This window comes from Pholcus phalangioides, unplaced genomic scaffold (genome assembly GCF_987345545.1).
Source record: "Pholcus phalangioides strain wild (caught in Gottingen) unplaced genomic scaffold, Ppha-v1.0 ptg000008l_1, whole genome shotgun sequence".
NCBI lineage: Eukaryota > Metazoa > Arthropoda > Arachnida > Araneae > Pholcidae > Pholcus > Pholcus phalangioides.
This window is the reverse complement of record NW_028301601.1, coordinates 38,525,293-38,546,315: the sequence shown is the minus strand read 5'-3', so window position 1 is coordinate 38,546,315 and position 21,023 is coordinate 38,525,293. Positions and strand designations below refer to the sequence as shown.

At 36.3% G+C, this 21,023-nt stretch overlaps 2 protein-coding genes across 3 annotated transcripts in view; one reads left to right on the top strand and one right to left on the bottom strand.

Moving 5' to 3' along the window:
- Window positions 1-2,316: 2,316 nt before the first annotated feature.
- On the top strand, window positions 2,317-11,661 carry LOC149084260 (transport and Golgi organization protein 2 homolog). Its single transcript, XM_089235462.1, has 7 exons — window positions 2,317-2,461; window positions 2,559-2,678; window positions 3,013-3,127; window positions 3,953-4,026; window positions 7,563-7,722; window positions 9,042-9,146; window positions 11,413-11,661. Exons 1-7 carry the CDS (start codon window positions 2,317-2,319, stop codon window positions 11,567-11,569), a joined length of 876 nt encoding a protein of 291 aa, XP_089091588.1. The 3' UTR covers window positions 11,570-11,661.
- Window positions 11,662-12,591: 930 nt separating this feature from the next.
- Window positions 12,592-21,023, bottom strand: part of LOC149084259 (TBC1 domain family member 19) — a 60,402-nt gene continuing 51,970 nt past the window's right edge. The window contains exons 18-19 of one of the 2 annotated variants that reach the window (XM_089234623.1): window positions 19,494-19,622; window positions 12,592-13,569 (exon numbers count right to left, since the gene is read on the bottom strand). In XM_089234623.1, the coding sequence (XP_089090749.1) occupies window positions 19,512-19,622 (111 nt within the window). In that variant the 3' untranslated portion in view covers window positions 12,592-13,569; window positions 19,494-19,511. The remainder of the gene's footprint in view (window positions 13,570-19,493; window positions 19,623-21,023) is intronic. The other variant, XM_089234624.1, reaches the window with a different exon arrangement.

Here is a 21,023-nt window from a genome sequence, read left to right as displayed (position 1 = left end):
AATTTACTATACAGAATGGCTACTCAAGTTTTCCAATTTACAAAAATAGCAGACCTTCCCCCTTCCCTTCAAAAAGTCTCTCCCCAGAAAATAGTTAAGCCAGCGAATAGAAAATTATTTCAATCGATTTGTGCAGCTGCCGATTTCACTTCAATTTGAAAGATGAATGATTTCACTTCGAACATTTAAAACGCCTCCGGATACTCTTGAATGCATTTAGTGATATACCACTTCGTTTGAACTTCCTGTAGACTTCCAGACTTTTGCGACTCACAGTGGGCCTTTTCCGTGTGTGTCTGTAATCTTGTAGTGTAAGACATTTGCTTATACGCAGAGCCGCAACTAGGGGGGGGGGGGTGCAGGAGGATCTAGTGCCCCGGGCGCCGGACTATAGCAAATTTCACTCTTTAACCTCTCCTTCGACATTATGAGGGGGCGCCAAAATGCGTGCTTGCCCCGGCTCCCCAAGAATCTAGTTGCGGTCCTGCTTATACGATAAAAGAGTAATAATTGGGTGAAAGTATGTAATTTTAGCTATATGTTCATATCTTAGATTTTTTTTTTACTTGTGCATTTTTTTACTTTTTTTTAAATGCTTTTTTGATGCAATATTTTAATCTTATTCTTCTTCTGCTACGTGTGTTCTTCGGCAGTTTTCCAGTTGTGGCCTCTGGAGCTTGTATTTATTTAAAAATGTACACAGTATATACTAAAATATCATTTATATTTTCAAAATTAATTTAATCATTCGAAAAGTAATCAATTTTTAAAGATCACTAACTTTCAAAATTTGCGCTTAAATTAGAAACAGAAACAACGTTCCTTTCCCAATTTCGCTCCAACGCTGACAAAAACTTGGCTACACCACTGAATGGTAGTGTGTGCCGCTGTGGCGGTCATAGTGACGGACTCGCATTGTGAGGACCCGGGGTCAACCCCACCGTCACCACAGTGGTGGTCGGCTGAAGTTGGTTTTCTATGGTTCCCAACTTCGAGGCACGAATGCGAGCCGATCTCCCCGTTAAAAGGTCTCGCCATAGAGAGCAACATTGATTTATTCAATCATTATACATAATAACTTCAACTTTTCAAACTATGAGTGAACATGTAGTTGGAAAAATTGATGGTAGATGGCAGCACTAAACATAACAAAAATAAAAACAGAAACAGACTTCACGTTAGGTTCACAACACGTACACGCACATTCCGCATGTACGAATTCGCTAGAAATTCCGTAGAGGAATATGTACGAGGTGCATGTACGGTTGAGTAGTAGTAGTAGCATGTGTCGGATTACTTCATTAATGCAGTCAGTGTCTTACTGACATGCCACATAATTTTCACCCCAAAAAAGTTGAGAATATATCCTCGTGTTCGTAATTTTCATGCAATATTTATTTTGCTATGGAATTTTGAAATAGACTATTTCGTTTGCGCTCACCCTGTATGGATAGACATATCACCCAATCATCCTACGAAGGAGACAAGCATCCGATCACAGATTGTCGGAAACTCCAGAGCAGAATGTTTCGCATTTTTCTGCAAGAGTCCTCGGCTGACTGAGAATGTTCCGCGGTGAGAATTCTCATAATAGTGCTTTCAATACAGACGAGTTCTTTTTCTTCAAATTGTTCCCGAGAATGTTCTGTGATGTACGTCGCAGTTTCAGTTGTGGGTGTCCGAAATAGAATGTGCCTTATTTTTTAATGCAATAAATATATGAATGTGCGAGGCAAGAAATAAAAATGAGACCCTTTCGCAATTGGACGCGGAAGTGTTCGGATGAATGATTGATGCAACCATCTCTCCCCCCCCCCCCTTACTAGGGCTACTTAATTTTTCAAGCCTTCTTCTGCTATAAGTGGGAAATCTAAAAAGAAGGAAGAGATCGTCTTGTATTAGGGTCAGACAGGCGAGTGGATTGGATGGACGGATTCCCGCTGTTCACTTTCGCTCAGGAATTTTTCTAAACATAGATTCTGGTACCTGTCACTGTTGATTTCTTCTTTTCACAAACAAATGTAGGTCATTCACGTCGCTCGATGCAATGTTCAATTATCACGTCTTATCACATCATACAAGAATAACATTAGGTTTCCATCCACCTTCCGCGAATAGAGTTTTACTCCGCAGTCTCTGGGGGAGATTCGGGACCTACTTCCTACTTGTGTTGTGAAAAACTATTCTTCTTACTGATCGTGGTCCACGCCATCGAGGAGGGAAGTAAATTCACGAACTCCATCGGAACCTCGATGTCAAAGAAGCACATCTTACGAGCACAATAATATAGTGAAACCAAGGGCAAAATCTATAACAATGTGCTTGCTCTTTCTGTATTACAATCCTCGACCTTCGACAGAGGACGAGTACGTCTTGGTCCTCGCCAACGTCAGGGACGAGTTTTATTATCGACCGAGCAGAATCGCCCACTTTTGGGAAAGAAATCCAGACATACTCGGAGGTGAGTGCTGTCGACTAATGTTGTGTACTAATTCAACGTTTTGGTTTTTTTAATATTTATTTTCATTATCATCCGAAATTAAACGTCCGCTCGTTAGGTATGGATTTCGAAGAAGGCAGAGAAGGCGGCACGTGGTTGGCTATGAATCGTAAAGGTCAACTGGCGGCTGTCCTAAACGCGATGGGCAACAGTGACATTAATCCCAAAAAAGGCAGAGGTGAGTGTCCTTCCCTTTATATTTATTATTTCACGCGCTATCCTCTCTCTTTTTTTTCAAATCCGATGAAAGCTTTTATTAGTGAAACAAACCCTGAAATTCACTTAAAATAAGCTGTAATTCAGAAATTAATGTTTATGTCGTTTTGTGTATGCTTATAACATACTAACACACCCACAACACACATTTACAGTTGTTAATGAAACTGACTAGTTCTTGTCACATGCGAAAATTAATTGCGGAATCCAAAAGATACGCCGCGCTTTCAATGTAGTCAATGTAGGTCTTGAAAAAACTCGTGAAATATACATCTCATTCTTTATCTCACATCAAGGGTTCTTGGTGGTAGATTTTCTGGAGAGCCAAACCAAAGGCAAAGCCTACCTGGAGCGCTTGAAGGAAGAAGCACATTTGTTCAACAGCTTTCTCATGGTCACATTAGACGTCAGGTAAATTGTGTTCTATTACCAGTAGTTCCTCAAAGTTTGTGGCACCAAAAACCATTATCAGTCAGAGACGTCACGGTTAGCTGACCTTATTAATGCATGCCTATTTAATACCATGAAGCGGTTCTTTAGACTATTCTGAGAAGCCGCGGGTGCATGTCCACTAGGGTAAGGGAGCCGCGGAAGGCAAAAGCTTCAGAACCACTGTCTTTAATAATATATTGACGTAGTTAAAGAGCAACAAAATTTTAGTTTCGTTTTGAGATGGAAATTACTTGGTGTTCAGTACCATTGTAAATGGTAGAAAATTCGTACCTTCTGCTTTGATACTTCCTAAATAAAAAAATATAATTTTATATATACATATAAGGGGGAGTTTTTCACAATTATAATACCTCACAAAGTGAAAAGAAAGAAGAGAAACGTAAATTACATTAAAAAGTTTGTGACCTTTTCATATATCCTTAATAAAATTACGCATATCAATAAAAAGGAAACAGCTACAATATCTAATGACATACTGTATTGACCAAAATTGAGCGTATAAATATTTTGACTCGCGTTTCTCTCCTATGTAAAAGAATGATAATACGTCCCAATTTGGAGGACTTGTCCAAGCCAATTTTTGAGTTGTTCTGGGAGGACATAATGAAATTTAATTGTATTACTGAAAACTTAACCGTATTACTTAAATACTGGTCGGAAATTTGCAACATTAAGTTATTATTAGCGATATTTAGCATTTTTATAAGCAAAAGAAAAAATTTACATTACCGGCTTTACGAGTGTTTTTGTTTTATTAAATTGATTCACGCTTGTGTTTCCCAGTCCAGTGAATGGTAGCGTAACAGCAACGAAGTACACAAATACCAATGATCAAGATCCTGAAGAAATTCCTCCAGGTATGTAGATCCTTTTTCTTTTGCATGGTTTCACTATCTCGCGAGATTTTGGTAGATTTGTTTGGAAGTGCTAGGAGATCATAATTATTACAAGAACAAGAAATTCCCTCAAATCGGAGAGGAGCATCTAATTATGATGTTCGAATTTCATAGTTCAGAGATTAATTTACAAAGAAAAACTCCACAGCTAGAGCTCATGGAAACTTAGATTGCCTTATACGCCATCTTTCTGCGAAGTGTGACATCAGTACTATCGCTATAGCCAATCGCTGTTTCCTGTCCTGCCTTTTTATCAACGATTAGATGTCCCTCAGCACAAAAAAATGGTATTGCTGCTTCAAGATGGAGGAGGACGAATCCACCCGCATCTCTAGGCGCCTTAGCTTCGGCCACTTTTACAGCACCCTTCAAAATCAGCTTTAAAATGCAAAAGCTATTTATTTTTTCTCCCTACCACGAGTAGAACGATGAAAGTGTTACCACAGCGAGTGCAGACCTACAAAAAAACAAGTTCGCATTCCATTCATTCGCTACCAATACGGAAAATCAATGGTAGCACCAACCACCACACATTGGCCTCGAACACTAAAACATTTAGATGCAACTCATCTGTTTAGTTGTCAAATGTCCATTGATAGGTCCAGTGCAGTGGTTTTAACATTCTTTTTCAGCCGCACACACCCCCCCCTTCCCGGATAATCAGTTTTCTATTCGCTATTTTTTCTTTCGTAATCAATTACATTAATTATCTGCATTGATTAATTTTCATAATCTCTTTCACTTATTTAATTTTGGCTCCTTTTTTTAAAAAAATTAATTCAAATCTAAAATAAATAAAAAGTTTATTCAGGTTTAATAACACATTATAACTTCTTTCAACATAACCTATCTGTTTCTTTTAACATTTTTCGAAATTTGAGAAAAAGCTACACTGAATTGTTTTTCACTTTTATTGATTCCAGCCGGTACAACCAGGGCCGGACTTGGAAATTTCGCGGCCCGGTGCAAAAAATTTTTTTGCAGCCCCTTCAAAAAAAAATTTATGTAGTCGCTCCCCGACTTACAAACTTTCGAGTTACGAACATAAATCTTGAAGAGGAAAATTTTTTTCAGAAAGCACTCATTTTTTTTATTTCAGGAACGCGTTGATAGTTTGGATCGTGATCAAACTCGATCCATTGAGAGGGACTAGAATTTTAATTAATTTGAAAAAATTCATAAATGATTAATAATAGTGTGATCCACCTGCTTCAACCCTTTAAGCGGAATTAACAAGATATCTCGTCAATCTCTCGCCTCTAATTTTAGACCAGACATTTTGTAAAGTTGATTTCTCTCAAAAACTTTTCAATTTACCTTAATATTTATTAGGTTCGTCTAATTTTTTAAAATTCCCAAAATTGTTTTTTTTTTAATGCAAAAAATCCATTAATGTCTGTTTAAGAGTTGAGGATTAAACACCTCCCCCTCCTCGAATTGACCTTTGAGGGGGCAGAAAAGGAGCGCAAGGAATTTCTTCGAGAAAAATTCCGAGTTACTATCAAAAATCATTTAAATTAAACTAAAGAATTAAGAATTGTCCCGAGGCCCCAGGCTGGAGCCTCTCACCCCGACGCTCGTGGAGGCCATGGTTTCGTTATTCCAACAGTGCAAATTTATGTTTACTTCATAATTCATTAATTTCGACGGCAATAAAAGGTTCATACTATATTCAGCTGGATTACAATCAAGGGCGAGTTGAAAAAAATTTGCCGCACCATAGCTTCTGGTCTAACTTCTTAGTAAGTATTGATATAGCCCCCCCCCCAAACCAGACTATTTTCGGGGCCCTCCCCCGTAATGAATTTATAGTTATAAAAAAATGTTAATTATCTTGAGCCTCAGGGTTGGATCATTGTCAGCCCTACCCTTGTTGGGGGCAGGATTATTGGTGTTGCTGTAATGTATAGAAACAAGTTTTTTTTTCCTCATGTGGAAAATATACTGTATATTATTTAAAAAAAAACAACCAGGGACCTTTGACAACAGGCATTGTATGCTTGTCAGCAGCTCTTTTCACTGAGTATAAAAGACCGACGCATTCAATTATACATAGTTAATTGCATGTGTTCAGGGAAAAAATCCTACAAAACCATCTCGAGTGTCATGGTGATCGCGGGCTTCGCACTGGACACCGCTGTTTTTCTTTTCCTACAATTTCAACAGGACGCAAATCACTGAAGGGAAGGGGGGGGGGGAGAAATAAAAGAAATATTGGGAAGTAGATAGCAATGGCATTCGGTTACGGATATCTTTTTAGCCAAATCCTGTTTTGTCATTCTCCAGGGCTAATGAGCTAGTGCTAAACAAAGCGCTTGAAGAGAGTTGTCTCTTTAAGCGCTTTGGTGCTAAACATTTTTGGATATGCAAGGCATGGCCCCCACTTCCTGGAGTAGGGCCCTAGGCTGGAATCTTTTGCGGGCCCTCTTATTTACAGCGTGAAAAAACAAAAAATAATGAAAATCGTCCCGGGCCCCAGGGCTGGAGCCTTGCCAGCCCACCCCTTGTGGGGGCCATGATGCAAGGTTTTCATCAATTGATAGGTTCCCTGTGGAGGAGGGGAAGAATGGTAGCTTTTACCGTTGGTAGTGCGTAGAGGCGAAAAAAATCACTCAAAATTAATAAGCGATTAAATTTTTTTTTTCACGCAAACAGAAAAAAGCGTTTTCAGTGTAATATACGAGTTATTTCCAAATGATGATTTTTATTGCTTTGGAAACACGAGCAGATATGTTCCGGCGTCCCTGTAGACAATATCAAGAGTTCTAAAGTTCTTGCTTTAAAATAAAACATTGTAGTTTTATCAAAGAACATTCAGCAGAAATCATTTTGTTTGAAACACTGTGCTTTCGATAAAAACATCAGAAAGCACATGTAGTCACATATGTAGGGTTATCATACGAACCGTATTTTCCACGGCATTCCTGTATTTTCATGTAAATTTTGGACATCCCGACTTTTTCAAAAAAATGTATCGTTATTTCCCGAATTTTCAACAAAGCCATTTGAATTTTTATTCCTTACTGAAATTAAAATTATTTTTCCAACTCTATAAATTATATTATAATAATTATGTGACTTTAAATTTACATTTTTACTTCACATATTTGTCATGTTATTGATCGCCACATATTTTGGGTATTAATTATCTTTTTTCTCAATCGAAAACGAACGAACGCTGATCAGAAAAAAAAACTTTTTTGCAACGCGAATTTCACGTGATACAAAGCAAAAGTTAAAAGATAAGGTGTCAAAATGTCTACATAATTCATGTTCTTTTCAGAATCGAAAAATTCAGTTTTCATGATCATTTCAATTTTTGTTAAAATGATCATGAACTGTTTCAAATATCAGTCAACATATTACAATTTTTTTTTCTTTCCCACACCGTCAGTTAAGAACCACTGGTCCAGTGATATACTGTAGTAAACAGATCTCTCGTTTTCCGTTGGAAACCGTATTTTTACATTCATTTTGAACTGTTGTACTTGCCGCAGGTGTCCACGTGTTTGGGAACAGTTCGCAGTCAAAACCCTGGAAAAAAGTGGAAGCTGCAAAATTCAAATTCGCCAAAGTCATAGGCCGAAGACGACATGGTCGAGAAACTCGTCAGGAGCTTTTGAAAGACGTATTCAATCTTTTGAGCGACGATACGCCGTGAGTATGCATAGTGGTGGCAATGTAACATGCAATTGGCATACGCAGGGGAAAATCTCTCCCCCCCGCCCGAGTTGAGGTGATGGTGTATTTTTGTAATAAATAGAGTAAATTCCCCTCCTCGGAAGAACGAAATGTAAATCCCCTCCACATGAAAAAATCCTGGTAACATGTATCGTGTCAGAAATATTTTTTGAAAAAAAAATTGTAATCTATTTTCTATATAAGCAGGGAAAACTGAATCCTTCATAAATAGTAATTTAAATTGGGACAGCATATGGTAATCAGCCTTATTGTAATCTCGTTCCTAAGGTAGCTGTGAATGTAAAAAATTTGGGAATCCCTGAAAAACCCCATTCAATGTCGTCTTAACGTGTGGGCTAAGGGGCAGCGCCATCTTAAGGCATGGCCGGGGGCCTCGAGCGAAGAGGGACCTCACAAAAATGAGATCTGGTTGAAGTTTCCGATAATTTGTTTTGTTGGGCCTCAGAAAAATCAATTGGCCCGAGGACCCATGATTTTTCTTATCTCTTAAGACAGTCCTGCTAAGGGGACTACATACCAATTAATCAAAGACTTGTTAATTTTGAATTTTCATTACAAATTATTCCTTGCATTATTTCAAAATTCCAATTTATTTTTGTTTAGTGTGCATGTTTTTGTTTTTTAATAATTTTTAGTATTATTGTTAATACAATTATGTATGTCTCTTTCTTTTGATAAACACCCCCCCCCCCTTTCGAAAATATATAAAGGGGCTACGAAGGGATCCAAGGTATATAATATATATAACTCGTTGAGAACTCGTAGACGCTGAGTCCTAGAAAGCAGATGGCTGTCATAGCAAATCGATTTCAGAGCAATTTTCTACATATGCCAAAAACTGTTGCTAAAAAATTGAAACCAAATGGCTGTAATTTGATTCGATGTTTATATTTTGTTTGATAAATAAAAAGTATGAATGAGAAAGAATAAGATTCCCGCTCGGGTGAAGACGCCGTGCTGAGTTTAAGTATCGATTCTATGTTTTTCTAACAAAGAGGTTGTAACCAAAGTGCTTGAAGAGGCTTTGGTTGTAACTGTCAGGCGATACTAGATAGAAGTCTGAAACGAACAGAACTCAATCAAAACCATATATTATGTTCTGTTCAGTCAGTTTCGTCCAATATCTCCTGAGGATGGCAACACGGAGAGTTGTTTCTATAAACTCACAATGACCCCTTATCCTGAGCAAATTTCATTAACAGAACAACTAATGAGTATGAATGAATGTATTGGATCAAAACAGTTCAAAACTCCCTTTTGTAATATATTTTCAGTTATTATCCTGATAAGCAGTTGCAACAAGACATAACCTACGATATAGATCTAGAAAAATTCAGTGCAATTTTCATCAATGATGTTGGTGGCATGTACGGATCAAGGTAAGTTTTTTTTATGTGATTTCTTTTTCTCTATGCTTTTTAACAAATTCATATCCTTCCCATGAATTTCCGAACATTTGTTTTACGATCGGATTTTTTTAAAATAAAATTTGTCAGCAACATGGTTTTCATGTAATTTGACACACATAACATTTTTGTAATAGGCTTTAACAATTATGTAAAGCCATTTCCTCGAAAAATATAATAGAGAGATAGTCATCTATCTCTCTATTAGGACATGGTCTTACTCACAAACTAAGACCATGTTTGTGATGCAGTGGTAGGAAAAAACATCTGGCTGAAAGCTTACACACGGAGCATAGCAATATACAAAATTCCAGGTAGATAGATTCACTGGGTTTCGACAATCGTTGGTCATGTTTTTGTGAGAGAGTAGTCAAGTGGTATATACAACGATTAAATTCTAACCAGTTGGTTCACCTGGTGAAATGGTTAGGAAAAAAACCCATTGATATTATAATAATGGATATCAGTGCTTGAGTTCGTCAGAGCTGAACAAATGCCTGAAATGGGCCAAAAACTGTCGGGCAACAATGATTCGAAAGCCTCAACAATAACTTTTGGAATGTTTACGTTGGTTACCATGGTTCCCTAATAATACATTTCAGACATGTATAAATATGCCTTTACAATGGTTTGTCACTTCTTTAATCCTGCCAGTATTATGTATAATAATTCATTCATTTATAAAGGTTTGTCACCTTATCAATGCTCTCAGTAATTGAAGAAAACTCGGGCAGCAACAGGTATTATAGCTAGTATGTTATATAATCAATTTCTGTTCATTTCAATGCAATTTGAAGGCTAAGAATTTCATTCATTGTGACCCACCCTCTAAGCCATATATGGTAAACCCTTGGCCCGTGGAACAAATGTCGCCCTGGCGGTTATCTGATGTGGCCTGCTACTTCAAAACTAATTTTGTATAAATGAACTAAGCATCACATTTACAGATCGTTCAAGCGGCCCATGGCACACTCACAGATCACTTAAGTGTGACCTGCGACACAGTTCCAGAACACTTAATCGATCCGTGGCACATTTAAAGATTCCTTGAATGGCATGTGGCAGAGTTTCAGAGCATTTGAACGGCTCCCCAGTGTAGTTCTATATCACTCAATTTACCCGCGACACATTCACAGATTATTTAAGTGATCAGAGGCATAATTACGGATCACTTGAGTGAGGCGTGGCACAGTTACACAGCACTTTTTCCCCCCTATCGATGCTGACATAATACTTAAATGACCCCTAATTCTTACCTTCAACAGCTGTAAGACATATTAGTGGAAAAAAAGTTTAATTTCATTATAAAAAGTAGGGTTTGTAACTTTTGTATATTTTGGTGATCAAAAATTTTTTCCCCTCTCATTGGCCTGCTTGTAAAAGTTTAATATTATTTTTATTTGTAGCATTACATGAATACATTTTGCACCAAATGCATTTTCTTTATCTCCCAATTCCTCAAATTCGCTGCTGTTGTGGTCGAGTAGTCATAGTGACCATGGCCCCTACAAGGGTGGGGCTGACAGGGCTCCAGCCCAGGGCGATTGCCATCATTTTTTTTTGCGTGCTATAAATTATCTATAGAGGAGCCCATGAAAAGGATGGCATAAGAAGGGCCTTGAAGGTTCCAGCCTAGAAGCTCCTGCCCCAGGATGTGGGGCCATGATAGTGGAGGGAGGGGGACTTGCATCTCGAGGTCCCGGGTTCGAACTCCACCGTCACCACAGTGGTGGTTGGCTGAAGTTGGTTTTCTGTGGTTCCTAACTTCAAGGTGCGAATGTGAGCCGATCTCCCTGTTACAAAGTCACGCCACTGAGAGCAACAGCCTACAAACGGTACAAATATTCAATCATTACACTTCACTCACTTCATTTCTGATATATAGATAGCAGCACTGAAAAATTATACACAACACTAGATACACACTCCTACTGTTAAATACACACACTTCTGGCGCAACTCACTAGGTAGTAAATTTCCCATGGAGATAGACTTAAAAAAGTTAATCAAATTCACTGTTAAGTTCAATACAAACTTCATTCTATGCGTTTTCTGTCCTTGTAATTATCCAAAAAAAGTCTTACCCCAAAATACAGGTCTAGTTTTGACCAATGTAATAAGCCAAATGTGGTGCAATAGCCAAAGTGAAATTTTTTTATAAAACATTTGATTCTTTTTCTTTTCTCTGCTCTTACATAGAACCTATATAGCTGACACATTTTTTTCCCCCCCCCCGTAGAACACATACAGTCATACTGGTCGATAAATTTGGGCATGTTGATTACGTGGAAAGGACAATGCAAGAACCCATAGAAGTTACCAATGGAGTCAAGTGGGTAACAACTCATTTGGAATTCACAGTGGACAATGTTCAACAAATTATGTCACATTTGTGAAAAAAAGACAAGGCACTTGTACATGTGTTGACAGAATTATTTTTTGTACTATAAACATAAAAAAATATATATATGCATATATATTTTTTATTGTGTCTCATTACTATTGTCTATCATAGTAGAACCTCCCTTATCTTGCCTAACTGTGACAGATGGTTAGGAGAAAATCTGGATAAACAAGAGAGATTGAAATCATGGCAAAATCAGTTGTGTAGGAGGTGTGGATTATATACATATTGAATTATGTATAAGGGCGCTGTAGCCCAGGTCGATAAGACACTCGCCCAAAGGATGTTTAGAGGTTTCGCAAGTTCACTACCCAGTTCATCCTTGTCACAGAAACTTTCATACAAGGACTTATTTCCTTCTCGAAAATAGTCAGTTCTGTTGACACACTAAACAGCCAGCCAATCCACATAATTTGATATATCATCATCAACCATTTTCAATCCACTGCTATATGAAGGTCTCCTCTAAATTTTTCCATTTAATCTGTCCGATGCTTTAGTCATCCAGTTGACTCAAGCCACTTTTCTGATCTCATCAATCCATCTTGAAGGGGAAGCCCTCTCGGATGTCTAACACCATGGGGTATCAATCCAGAATACTTATCTATAACAATATACATTATAATTCGGTCTAACAGGGGCAGGACTCTGCCCCTTCACTAAAAAATTTATTGCTGGCATAGCCGAGATAGAGATGGACTATCACCCTGCCTTTGCAAAACACCGCTTCAGTGATTTCCCCACCCCTTGAAGAGTCTGTATGCTTTTATGCGCTGTGTAAGGTATTCATAGGGAAATATTGCATTGCACTATTCAAAAACAAGGCACATGTGTTTTATACAGCCAATATAGGAACATATATACGAAAAGGACCATATCAAGTAAGAAACTGGATTTTTTTGAGTCAATCAAGGGAGATATAGGTTTAGGGAGGGCTGGATAAAAGAAATTTTACTTTAAATGCAAATGCCATAGTAGTCATTGTGCATAATACAATCATGCATCACACATGTTCAATTCTGTAAAATCTTTGAATTTAATTTAAAGTTTGATTCAACACAATTTGAGTGAACTATGTTTTTTTTTTTTTTTATTTAGTAAGTTATAAAAAGAAGTCCAAAAACAAAATAGTAAAATATAATAAAACTGAACTCATCAAAAAATATATCACATAAAACCAATCACGAACAACTTCATATGTTGTTTCCGAACAGGTTTTAAAATGTACAAACATGACTGCTAAATTGCCCAGAAAAGTTTCACTACCATGAATAAAATTTATGTTCATATTGCACTATATGTTTCGAAGATCAATATTTGTATAACACTATTTCAAAGCAGACTTAACAGATAACAAGAGGCAAGGGACATTCATAATTATGTTTTAAGGTTTTTCTTTACATGCCTTGACAATTTAAATCATGTTAATGAAGTAAAAATGTACTTTTGGCAGCATTATACATTGGTACTTCAACCTAAAGAATTAACCTTATTTCCTGAAAGTTACTAGCCAAATAACAGAGATTCTATTAATTCCTTCTACATTTTAAAAATAGATTAGCAGTGAATTGGCAGCATATGTTATGCCAAATAAGAGTATTTTTGCTTACAAACAAGATTGCACAATATGATCTGAAAAAGCTGTAGGTTTTGACTTGCTCTAAACACCCCAGCTTTTTATGTCAACTAATATATTTTCCTTACTTGATTGACAGTCAAATATTTAATCATAGATTGACGCATTTTAGCCAACATCATTGCTTCTAACTTGGATTATGAACAAGAAGAAATTTATAGGTTGAAATACTCCTGTATTTTTATATTTTTAAGGCATAAAATAATATAAATTCTTGTTTATGCAAGCATGTATGACTAGATTTAGAAGCAAACCAAAATAAAAATCAATTTCTTAAATGAACCAATTATGCACATGATTAAAAAACACAAAAACACTATAGAATCCAGCTAATATGAACCAGTTGGAACAAGAACCTGTTTGGAAGAGAAAAATAATTTTGTACAATCAGAGTTTAATTTTTTTTATAGTAATGACAGCAAATAGCCATACAGTTAGATGAGAATCATACAGACTCCACAATCCATTTAACAAGGACAAAGGGTCTACGAGTCAAAATAACTACTTCTCTTTCTTAAAAATACAATGCATGTACTCATTGGCCTACACAAGTAATGAATGACTACAACCATGGTCGGTCCAAGAAATTCTGCCCCAAGGTGAACAATACAGGGTGTTTCAGAAAGAATCATCCAATTTGAAATGTATATATTATGAAAAATATTCAACTTAGACACTAAAGATTAATTTTTTATTACATGGTTAATTAAAGTTTTTTTTACAAACCAAATTAAAGGTGCTCAATATGTCCATCTTGGGATGCATGTCATATGTCTATATATATGTGGCAGTCAAATTTGTCCCAAACTTTTTACGAAATGTTTGCATCCACTGCGAGTGGATTTCGGTGGACTATGTGAGAAACTCTGTCAGATGCACTCCACATTTTCATCTGACATGCGGGGATGGCCAGGGGATTTCCCTTTACACAGACAACCCGTGTCTCAGAATTGTTTATACCTGTGCCTAATGATCTTGGGCGGTAGGAAGTTCAACACCAGGGTATTGTCTATGAAAAGCATGATGAACAGTTGTTATGGACTCACACTTTGCAAAGCTTAGAATGCAAAACGATTTCTGTTGTGCAGTTGCCATCTTGACACACTGAAGTGGAGGCCAAAGGAAGAGCATTAGCTCCTGTCAGGCGCTACCTGTCAGCAACTACAGGAAACTCGAGATCTCTCTTTCTACCTACACATTATTCAATCAAAACAGATTAAAAGCTGAATAGTTATGATTTTTTTAAACCGGATTATTCTTTTTTGAAACATTCCATATTTTGCTGCCTTTAAGATACAACTATCTGAAAAGAGTTTTCTTTTTTCACTTCTATTACCTTGATACAGTGGTTTCCAAAGTGTTGGCCACAATGCCCGTGTGGAAGAGGAGGATAATGTTAATGATTCAAGATGTTGCGAGAAGCATTATGATAAGAGTAAATAAAAATGTCCTGATAAGAGTAAATATTTCATATAAATATAATAACTCGTCTTTGAAGGGAGGAGATGCTTCTATTAGTGTGGGCTCACCTATTTACATTTTTTCACATGGGTTTTGGAAAAATGTCTGCCCCCTTCAAAGGGTCAATTGAGATATTTAGCACACATATAATTCTACATAAAATTTACTAAAAATAATTTGAAGAAAAATATTATTCAATCAAGTATCACAAATGCGCACATGCACACATTTGTGAGAAAACATGAAAATGAATAAAAAAATTAATATTTACTTTGAATCCAAAGACAAAATTTACTTATTGAAAATCTGAAAATTGCTCTTCTCATTTCTTAGTTTTTAAAACTGTGAGTCTGTGTTATGTTGCTTGCACACACCTTTTTAGCAAAACAAAAGTTTTTCCTTTTATTTATACATTCCTGCAAAATATTCTAGCGCAGTAACAGCCCGAGTTCATTTGTTTATGACTAGATATGTAGTGCGCAGGAGAGAACACAGGGGGCCCATGCCCCCAAAGACGATCAAAAAATAAAGATATTTTTAAATATTTTAGTAAAAAATTCAAATGTCAAAAAGAATAAAATCTCTTCATCCATTTCTGTTACATAATTTAAAATTAATTTTTGAAGGTTAGTAGCTCAAAATTTCTCTGGGAGAGATTCCTTGTGCTTCTCAAACCCAATGTGCCCCCTCCAAAGGTCGATCTTGCATATGCCAATGCTCGTGACCAAAGTGCAGGGCATTGTAATGAGGTAGGTCTTCTCATGGCTCAACTTGGGTAACACAAACTCTACCATGAGTCATTGTAAAACTGGATCATTGTTTGGAGCAGCGTAATGTTAAAGGTCCTTTCACTAATAAACAACAAACTTCAACCCAATCCAAAGGTGCAAATACACCCTCGAATGGTTGATAGCACATATCGCAGCAAATCTGCCAGAAAAATATGATTTTGTTTTTGGTGAAGTGCTGTTGTGCATTATCTAAAAACACCATCTACTGCCTGTGCTATTGCGATTCAATCGCACATTCTATGATAAAAAATTCATGTTTAGGTGCTTTATCTCTCTCCCCTAAAAGTTTGTCCAATGAATTTAAAATCACTCTGTATTATATGTGAGAAACATCAATGAACCCCCCCCCCCCACCATCTATCAAATAAACTTGATATAATTCTTCGATTTAAATTTTCGCGACCGGTTTCTGATTAATGTGCTACATGAAAAACAATGTAATATGATGTTAGTTAATATTCTGGTAAGCAATAATATTAGTGTCATGGATGAGGGGAAAGGGAGAGGAACGGGAAAAATATTTTTTAATTTGAGCCATGGGCTAAAAATGATTCAAAACCACTGTAGTAAGTATTTATTACATTTGCATTATATATGTATATGGAGAAACATCTTCGAACTGGAACTTCTGCTGCCACCTATCAAGTAAAACTGTTACCATTCTTTGATTGGAATCAACGACTGGTTTTTGACTGATGTGCAGCATGAAAAAAAATGAATTTGATACATCGGTCAGTATTTTTAAAGCAATAATATTATTTAAATCATCAAGTTTGCCTTGAAATTTTATCGTTGTTGAATGTGAGTGTAATAAAGCAATATTAGTACAACACGCCAAGTGTAACTATCTTTTTTTATGACTATAATTTATATATATATATACCATTACTTACCATATATTTGCCACACATAATATCAACTTTTAAAATTTCAAGGCAAAGTTGATAATTTAACTAACATTTTTGAAATACTAACTCATATCATACCGTTTTTTCTCATGCAGCACATCAGTCAAAAACCAGTTAGTAATTTCAATTAAGAATTGTAACAGTTTTATTTGTTGGTGGCAGAGAAGGGGGTTCTACTTAGTTGATGTTTCTCACATGTAATATAATACTATACTATATAATTGTTTTCAATATTTTCTAGAAGACGTTTTTTTTACTGACAAGATTTTATTTTTACCCATATATTGGTAATGGACAAAAGTAACTTAGAAAGAGAGCACTTTTTCATGGTGAATTAGTTTACAAAATATAGACTTGAAAAAATTAGACTGAGAATGCTTCAGTGTACACAGAGTTGTTTTTGTTGCTCAGAAAAAAAAATCCCCATATTGTATAAGGTAGCATGTTATTTTGTCATTCCGCACAGATATCGAAATTCTGTGAGCAGAGAAACAGGCCAATGCAGGTGAAATAAAAGCCAATATACCTCCATCTGGAAAAAAGTTAGAGGGCACATTTCATGTTAGAAAAAAAAAATTTCCCTTCCCAATGAGCATCTCGGTGCTTATCATGTCCCCCCATCCTGAAACTTAGATCCCCTAAAACTGAGATCTTTGGTGGGGCCTCCTCTATTGTGAATAAGTAGTACAAAAAAAAGCAATGAGATTTGTCCTGGGCTCCCCCCTGTGCTAGCCCTACCCATAGGGGGGTGGGTCATGGCACTAACTTAAACAATTCAGGATGGACGCTCGATTTCATATTCGGGAGATATTTACCAAAAACCCAGATGAACACTATGATTCATGCGATTTGCATCATGATCATTTCAGTTAAAGCATATGCCAGAGTTTTTGCATGGGGATTTTCTCTACTGATGATGGTTATAATCAAAGCTTTTGATTCAGGAATACATCTCCCAATAGGATGACAGGGCTCCAACCATGAGTTCAACCTGGTACGACATGGAGACCCATGGACCCCACATGCTGCAGTGGGGCTCCTAAGCTGAGATCTTTAGTGGGTCCCAGGTCAGACTTTTCAAGGGCCCCCTCTATTATGAATTTGTAGTGTAAAAAATAAAAAAAGAATCACACATCTGATGAGATCATCTCGGGACCTCGGACCAGAGCCCTGCGAGACATTCCCTTGTGGAGGCCATGCATGAATGAATGAACGCCAGGGGCTCTGCCACTGGACTTACCCCATTGTCGAGATCTCTTCCAGCCCAGCTACGTGGCAGAGTCTGGAACAAAGTGAGTGCACCTAACAGTCTGAGTGTGTAGCTAGTGTTGTGCTTGATATTTCAGTGCTGGCATCTATACTTCAAATTGTGAGTGAAGTGTAATGATTGAATATTTGTTACGTTGTAGGCCTGTTGATCTCTGTGGCGAGACTTTTTAACGGGGAGATAGACTCACATTCGCGCCTTGAAGTTGGAAACCGCAGAAAACCAACTTCAGCCAACCACCACTGTGGCGCTGGTGGGGTTTGAACCCGGATCCTCGCGATGCGAGTCCGCCACTATGACCCCTCGACAACCACAGCGGCTGTGGGGGCCATGCAGGGTCTCAACTGAATAGAGGCTTCCAAGATAAGATCTGGCACAATGATTATTAACAATAAATATATAAGTTAAGGGGCGGTGTGCTTTCATTTTACCCTGGAGCTATGATGTTGAGACGGCAGTAGGGACTCACTTTTTTATAAATATTAAAAAATTTGTTTGAGTTCTGTAAAACCACCTACTGATCATTAAGGGTTTCGCAGAACAGCCTCATAACCATCAAGGGTTTTTGCAAGATACTTTACATTGTAAGCTCCTGATATAGAGAACAGATATACGTATTTTAAATGGGCAGCCAGAACATTGTGGACCCGAAACAGCACCACACTAGAGATACTTCTAGTATGGTGTTGGCTGAAAAAGGCATTTGTCGGAAGATAAACAAGGACTTTAAATTTGTGCTGCGGGGATTTGGCTGAAGAAAGGGAAGTCAATAATGGAAAAATGTCGGTAAAGAGTGATAAGATCCTTAACAAAAAACAGAAGGAATTCTAATTTTTTTTTTCAGAAACCAGCTCTTCTAGAGATATGTGGCACTTTTTGGAAGTGCAAGAAAGGAGATGTGTTGAGATGAATTAAGCATTGAATATCAAAGAGTTGAAGATTTGTCAACACTGAAAGTATTGTATTTACCTGTGCTTATTTATTCACTCGCACTCTACCTTCAAAATTATTTTGATGGGTAAAATTTGTGAGAGTGAAAACACTTTTTTTTTTTTTTTTCAAACCGAGCACAACTCAGGTCTATTGCCATAGGCAATTTACTACCTAGCGAGTTGTGCCGGAATCGTAAGTGTTTGTACCTAACAGTCTGAGTGAGTATCTAGTGTTGTGTATGATTTTTCAGTGCTGCCATCTATATCTCAGAAGTGAAGTGAGTGGAGTGAAAACACTGTCATAAGAAATCTGTCATAAAAATTGATGGCAGTGTAATCATATTGCCCTAGGTGGCAGTCTTGTTGCCTCATGCCTGGCGCCGGCCCAGACTGCAACGGTGGAAGTGAAGACATGAAATATGAAAGCAGGTTTAAAACTGTGATAAGACAGGTTTGAATGAAACTTCATGAAATGAAAAAGGAAATTTTTTTCCACCATCGATCAAGTAACAGATATTTAACTATAAAGTACATTTTCGCATTCATGCTCAAACATGAAAACAGCAGCATGATACAATACAAAAAAATTTTCAAGTGTAACATGTTTCTCTTGTTGACACTTTGATTTGGTCAATAAATTTTAGCTTCATATTAGTGTTTCAGATTAACAGGGGTCCAGTATATTTATGCTTTTAGGTGATAAAAGATTTTAGCACACAGTAAATACAAAAAAGTATTTCTTACATTTTATAAATTATGATTGTCATGTAAATATATACAGTATTTTTAAAACTGTATGTGTAGCAACAGTAAAACATCTAGTATAAACAGAGAAGAAACAATAATTATATGTATGGAAAACCATTGTCACTAGTTACATTATAATATAATAAATAATTAATCAGCAATTTGAGTAACAACCTGAAAATATGAGCGTATCTAACGACTTCCTGAGGCAGATGTTGCTTGACTAGAACTTATTTGCGCTGCGCATAAAAATCCATGCAGAATCGGAACAACTTTTATTCCAGATATATCAGCTAGCATATTCTGAAAGAAAAAACATATAATTTCAACGTAACTTATCACAATTTCAAAGATCGCCAAAAAGATAGTTATGAAAAAATGAAGTAGATATTTTTCTTCAAGTTTAAAAATATGTATCTATCTCCTATGCCTGATTATCCAAGACAAAATTCTTTTTTAAATTAAAATACAATCAGACAAAAGTACAAAAAACACAGTGAATGTCAAAATACAATATAGACAAAAAACAATAAAGAGAAAAAAAATAAAAACACACTTTGAGACCTATAGGGATTCTGCAATCCTTCCATCAGGTCTAGATGATACATTTAACTTGAAGTTGATATAATTCAAGTGTTAGTTACTATGGTATTTTAGTTGGTTACTATAAAATTGTGCTCTGTAATCTTACCTTTAGGACGTGGCAGGGTTGGCAGGTTTTTGACACATGGCAGTTTTTGATGGTTTAAACAACAGCGTTTTAACTGTCCCATCAAAAACCCGCTGTCAATAACCTAAAATATTGCTTTTCAATATGAAAATTCCCATTGGAAATACACACATTAATTGCATGTAATGTTTAACGCGACAAGTGACTATATATGCTACACAAAGAATAAATATATTTATTTATTTATTTATTTATTTATTTACAATAACTCCAGAAGGCATGAAATACACTTGATTGTAAAATAATTTTCTACTCTTTACAGAATTATTTTGGACAAAATATATAGTTTTTTTTCTTATAAAATATACAATTTGAATAGAGCATAGCATAAACACTGAAGGGAAAACTATGGAATGATGTGACATTCTTTAATTCAAGATGATTCTTGACCTTCCAAAATTTCTTCAACTGCTTACATATGTGCATTGATATGAACCATCTGCTGTACTCTTTTTACAACAGATAAGTGCTTGAAAAATTTATTACATCATATACGTAATGTTGTTGTGTGATTTCTGTTATTATTAAATTATCTAGATATAATCAGATACTTAAAACGATACTCTTATTGTGTATAACATTGAAATATATTTAGTGATCAAAATACTAAAATTGTATGACTAAAATGTCATCTAATTTGGCAATGTTAGCTTGTATATGATGGTTAAGAAACTCCTATAACTCATCCAAGGCTCCCCCTAAAAAAATTAGAAAAAGTAGGAAAAAGCAGAACTGAAAAGTAGGATAGGGGAGGGTACCTCCCTTAGACAACGTAATCACTGCATTTTTTTTAATTTAAAAAAAATTTCATTTTTTATAGCACTATTTCAGTATCCTATAAGATTGACTGAAGTTAAAGCAGAATGACAGAAATGAATTGGTACAAAAACAATTTTTGGCCAAAAAAGTGTACTAGGAACCACAGATAATTCTTTTCTGTTCTCACAATATAAATAATATTTTTGGTAAACAGG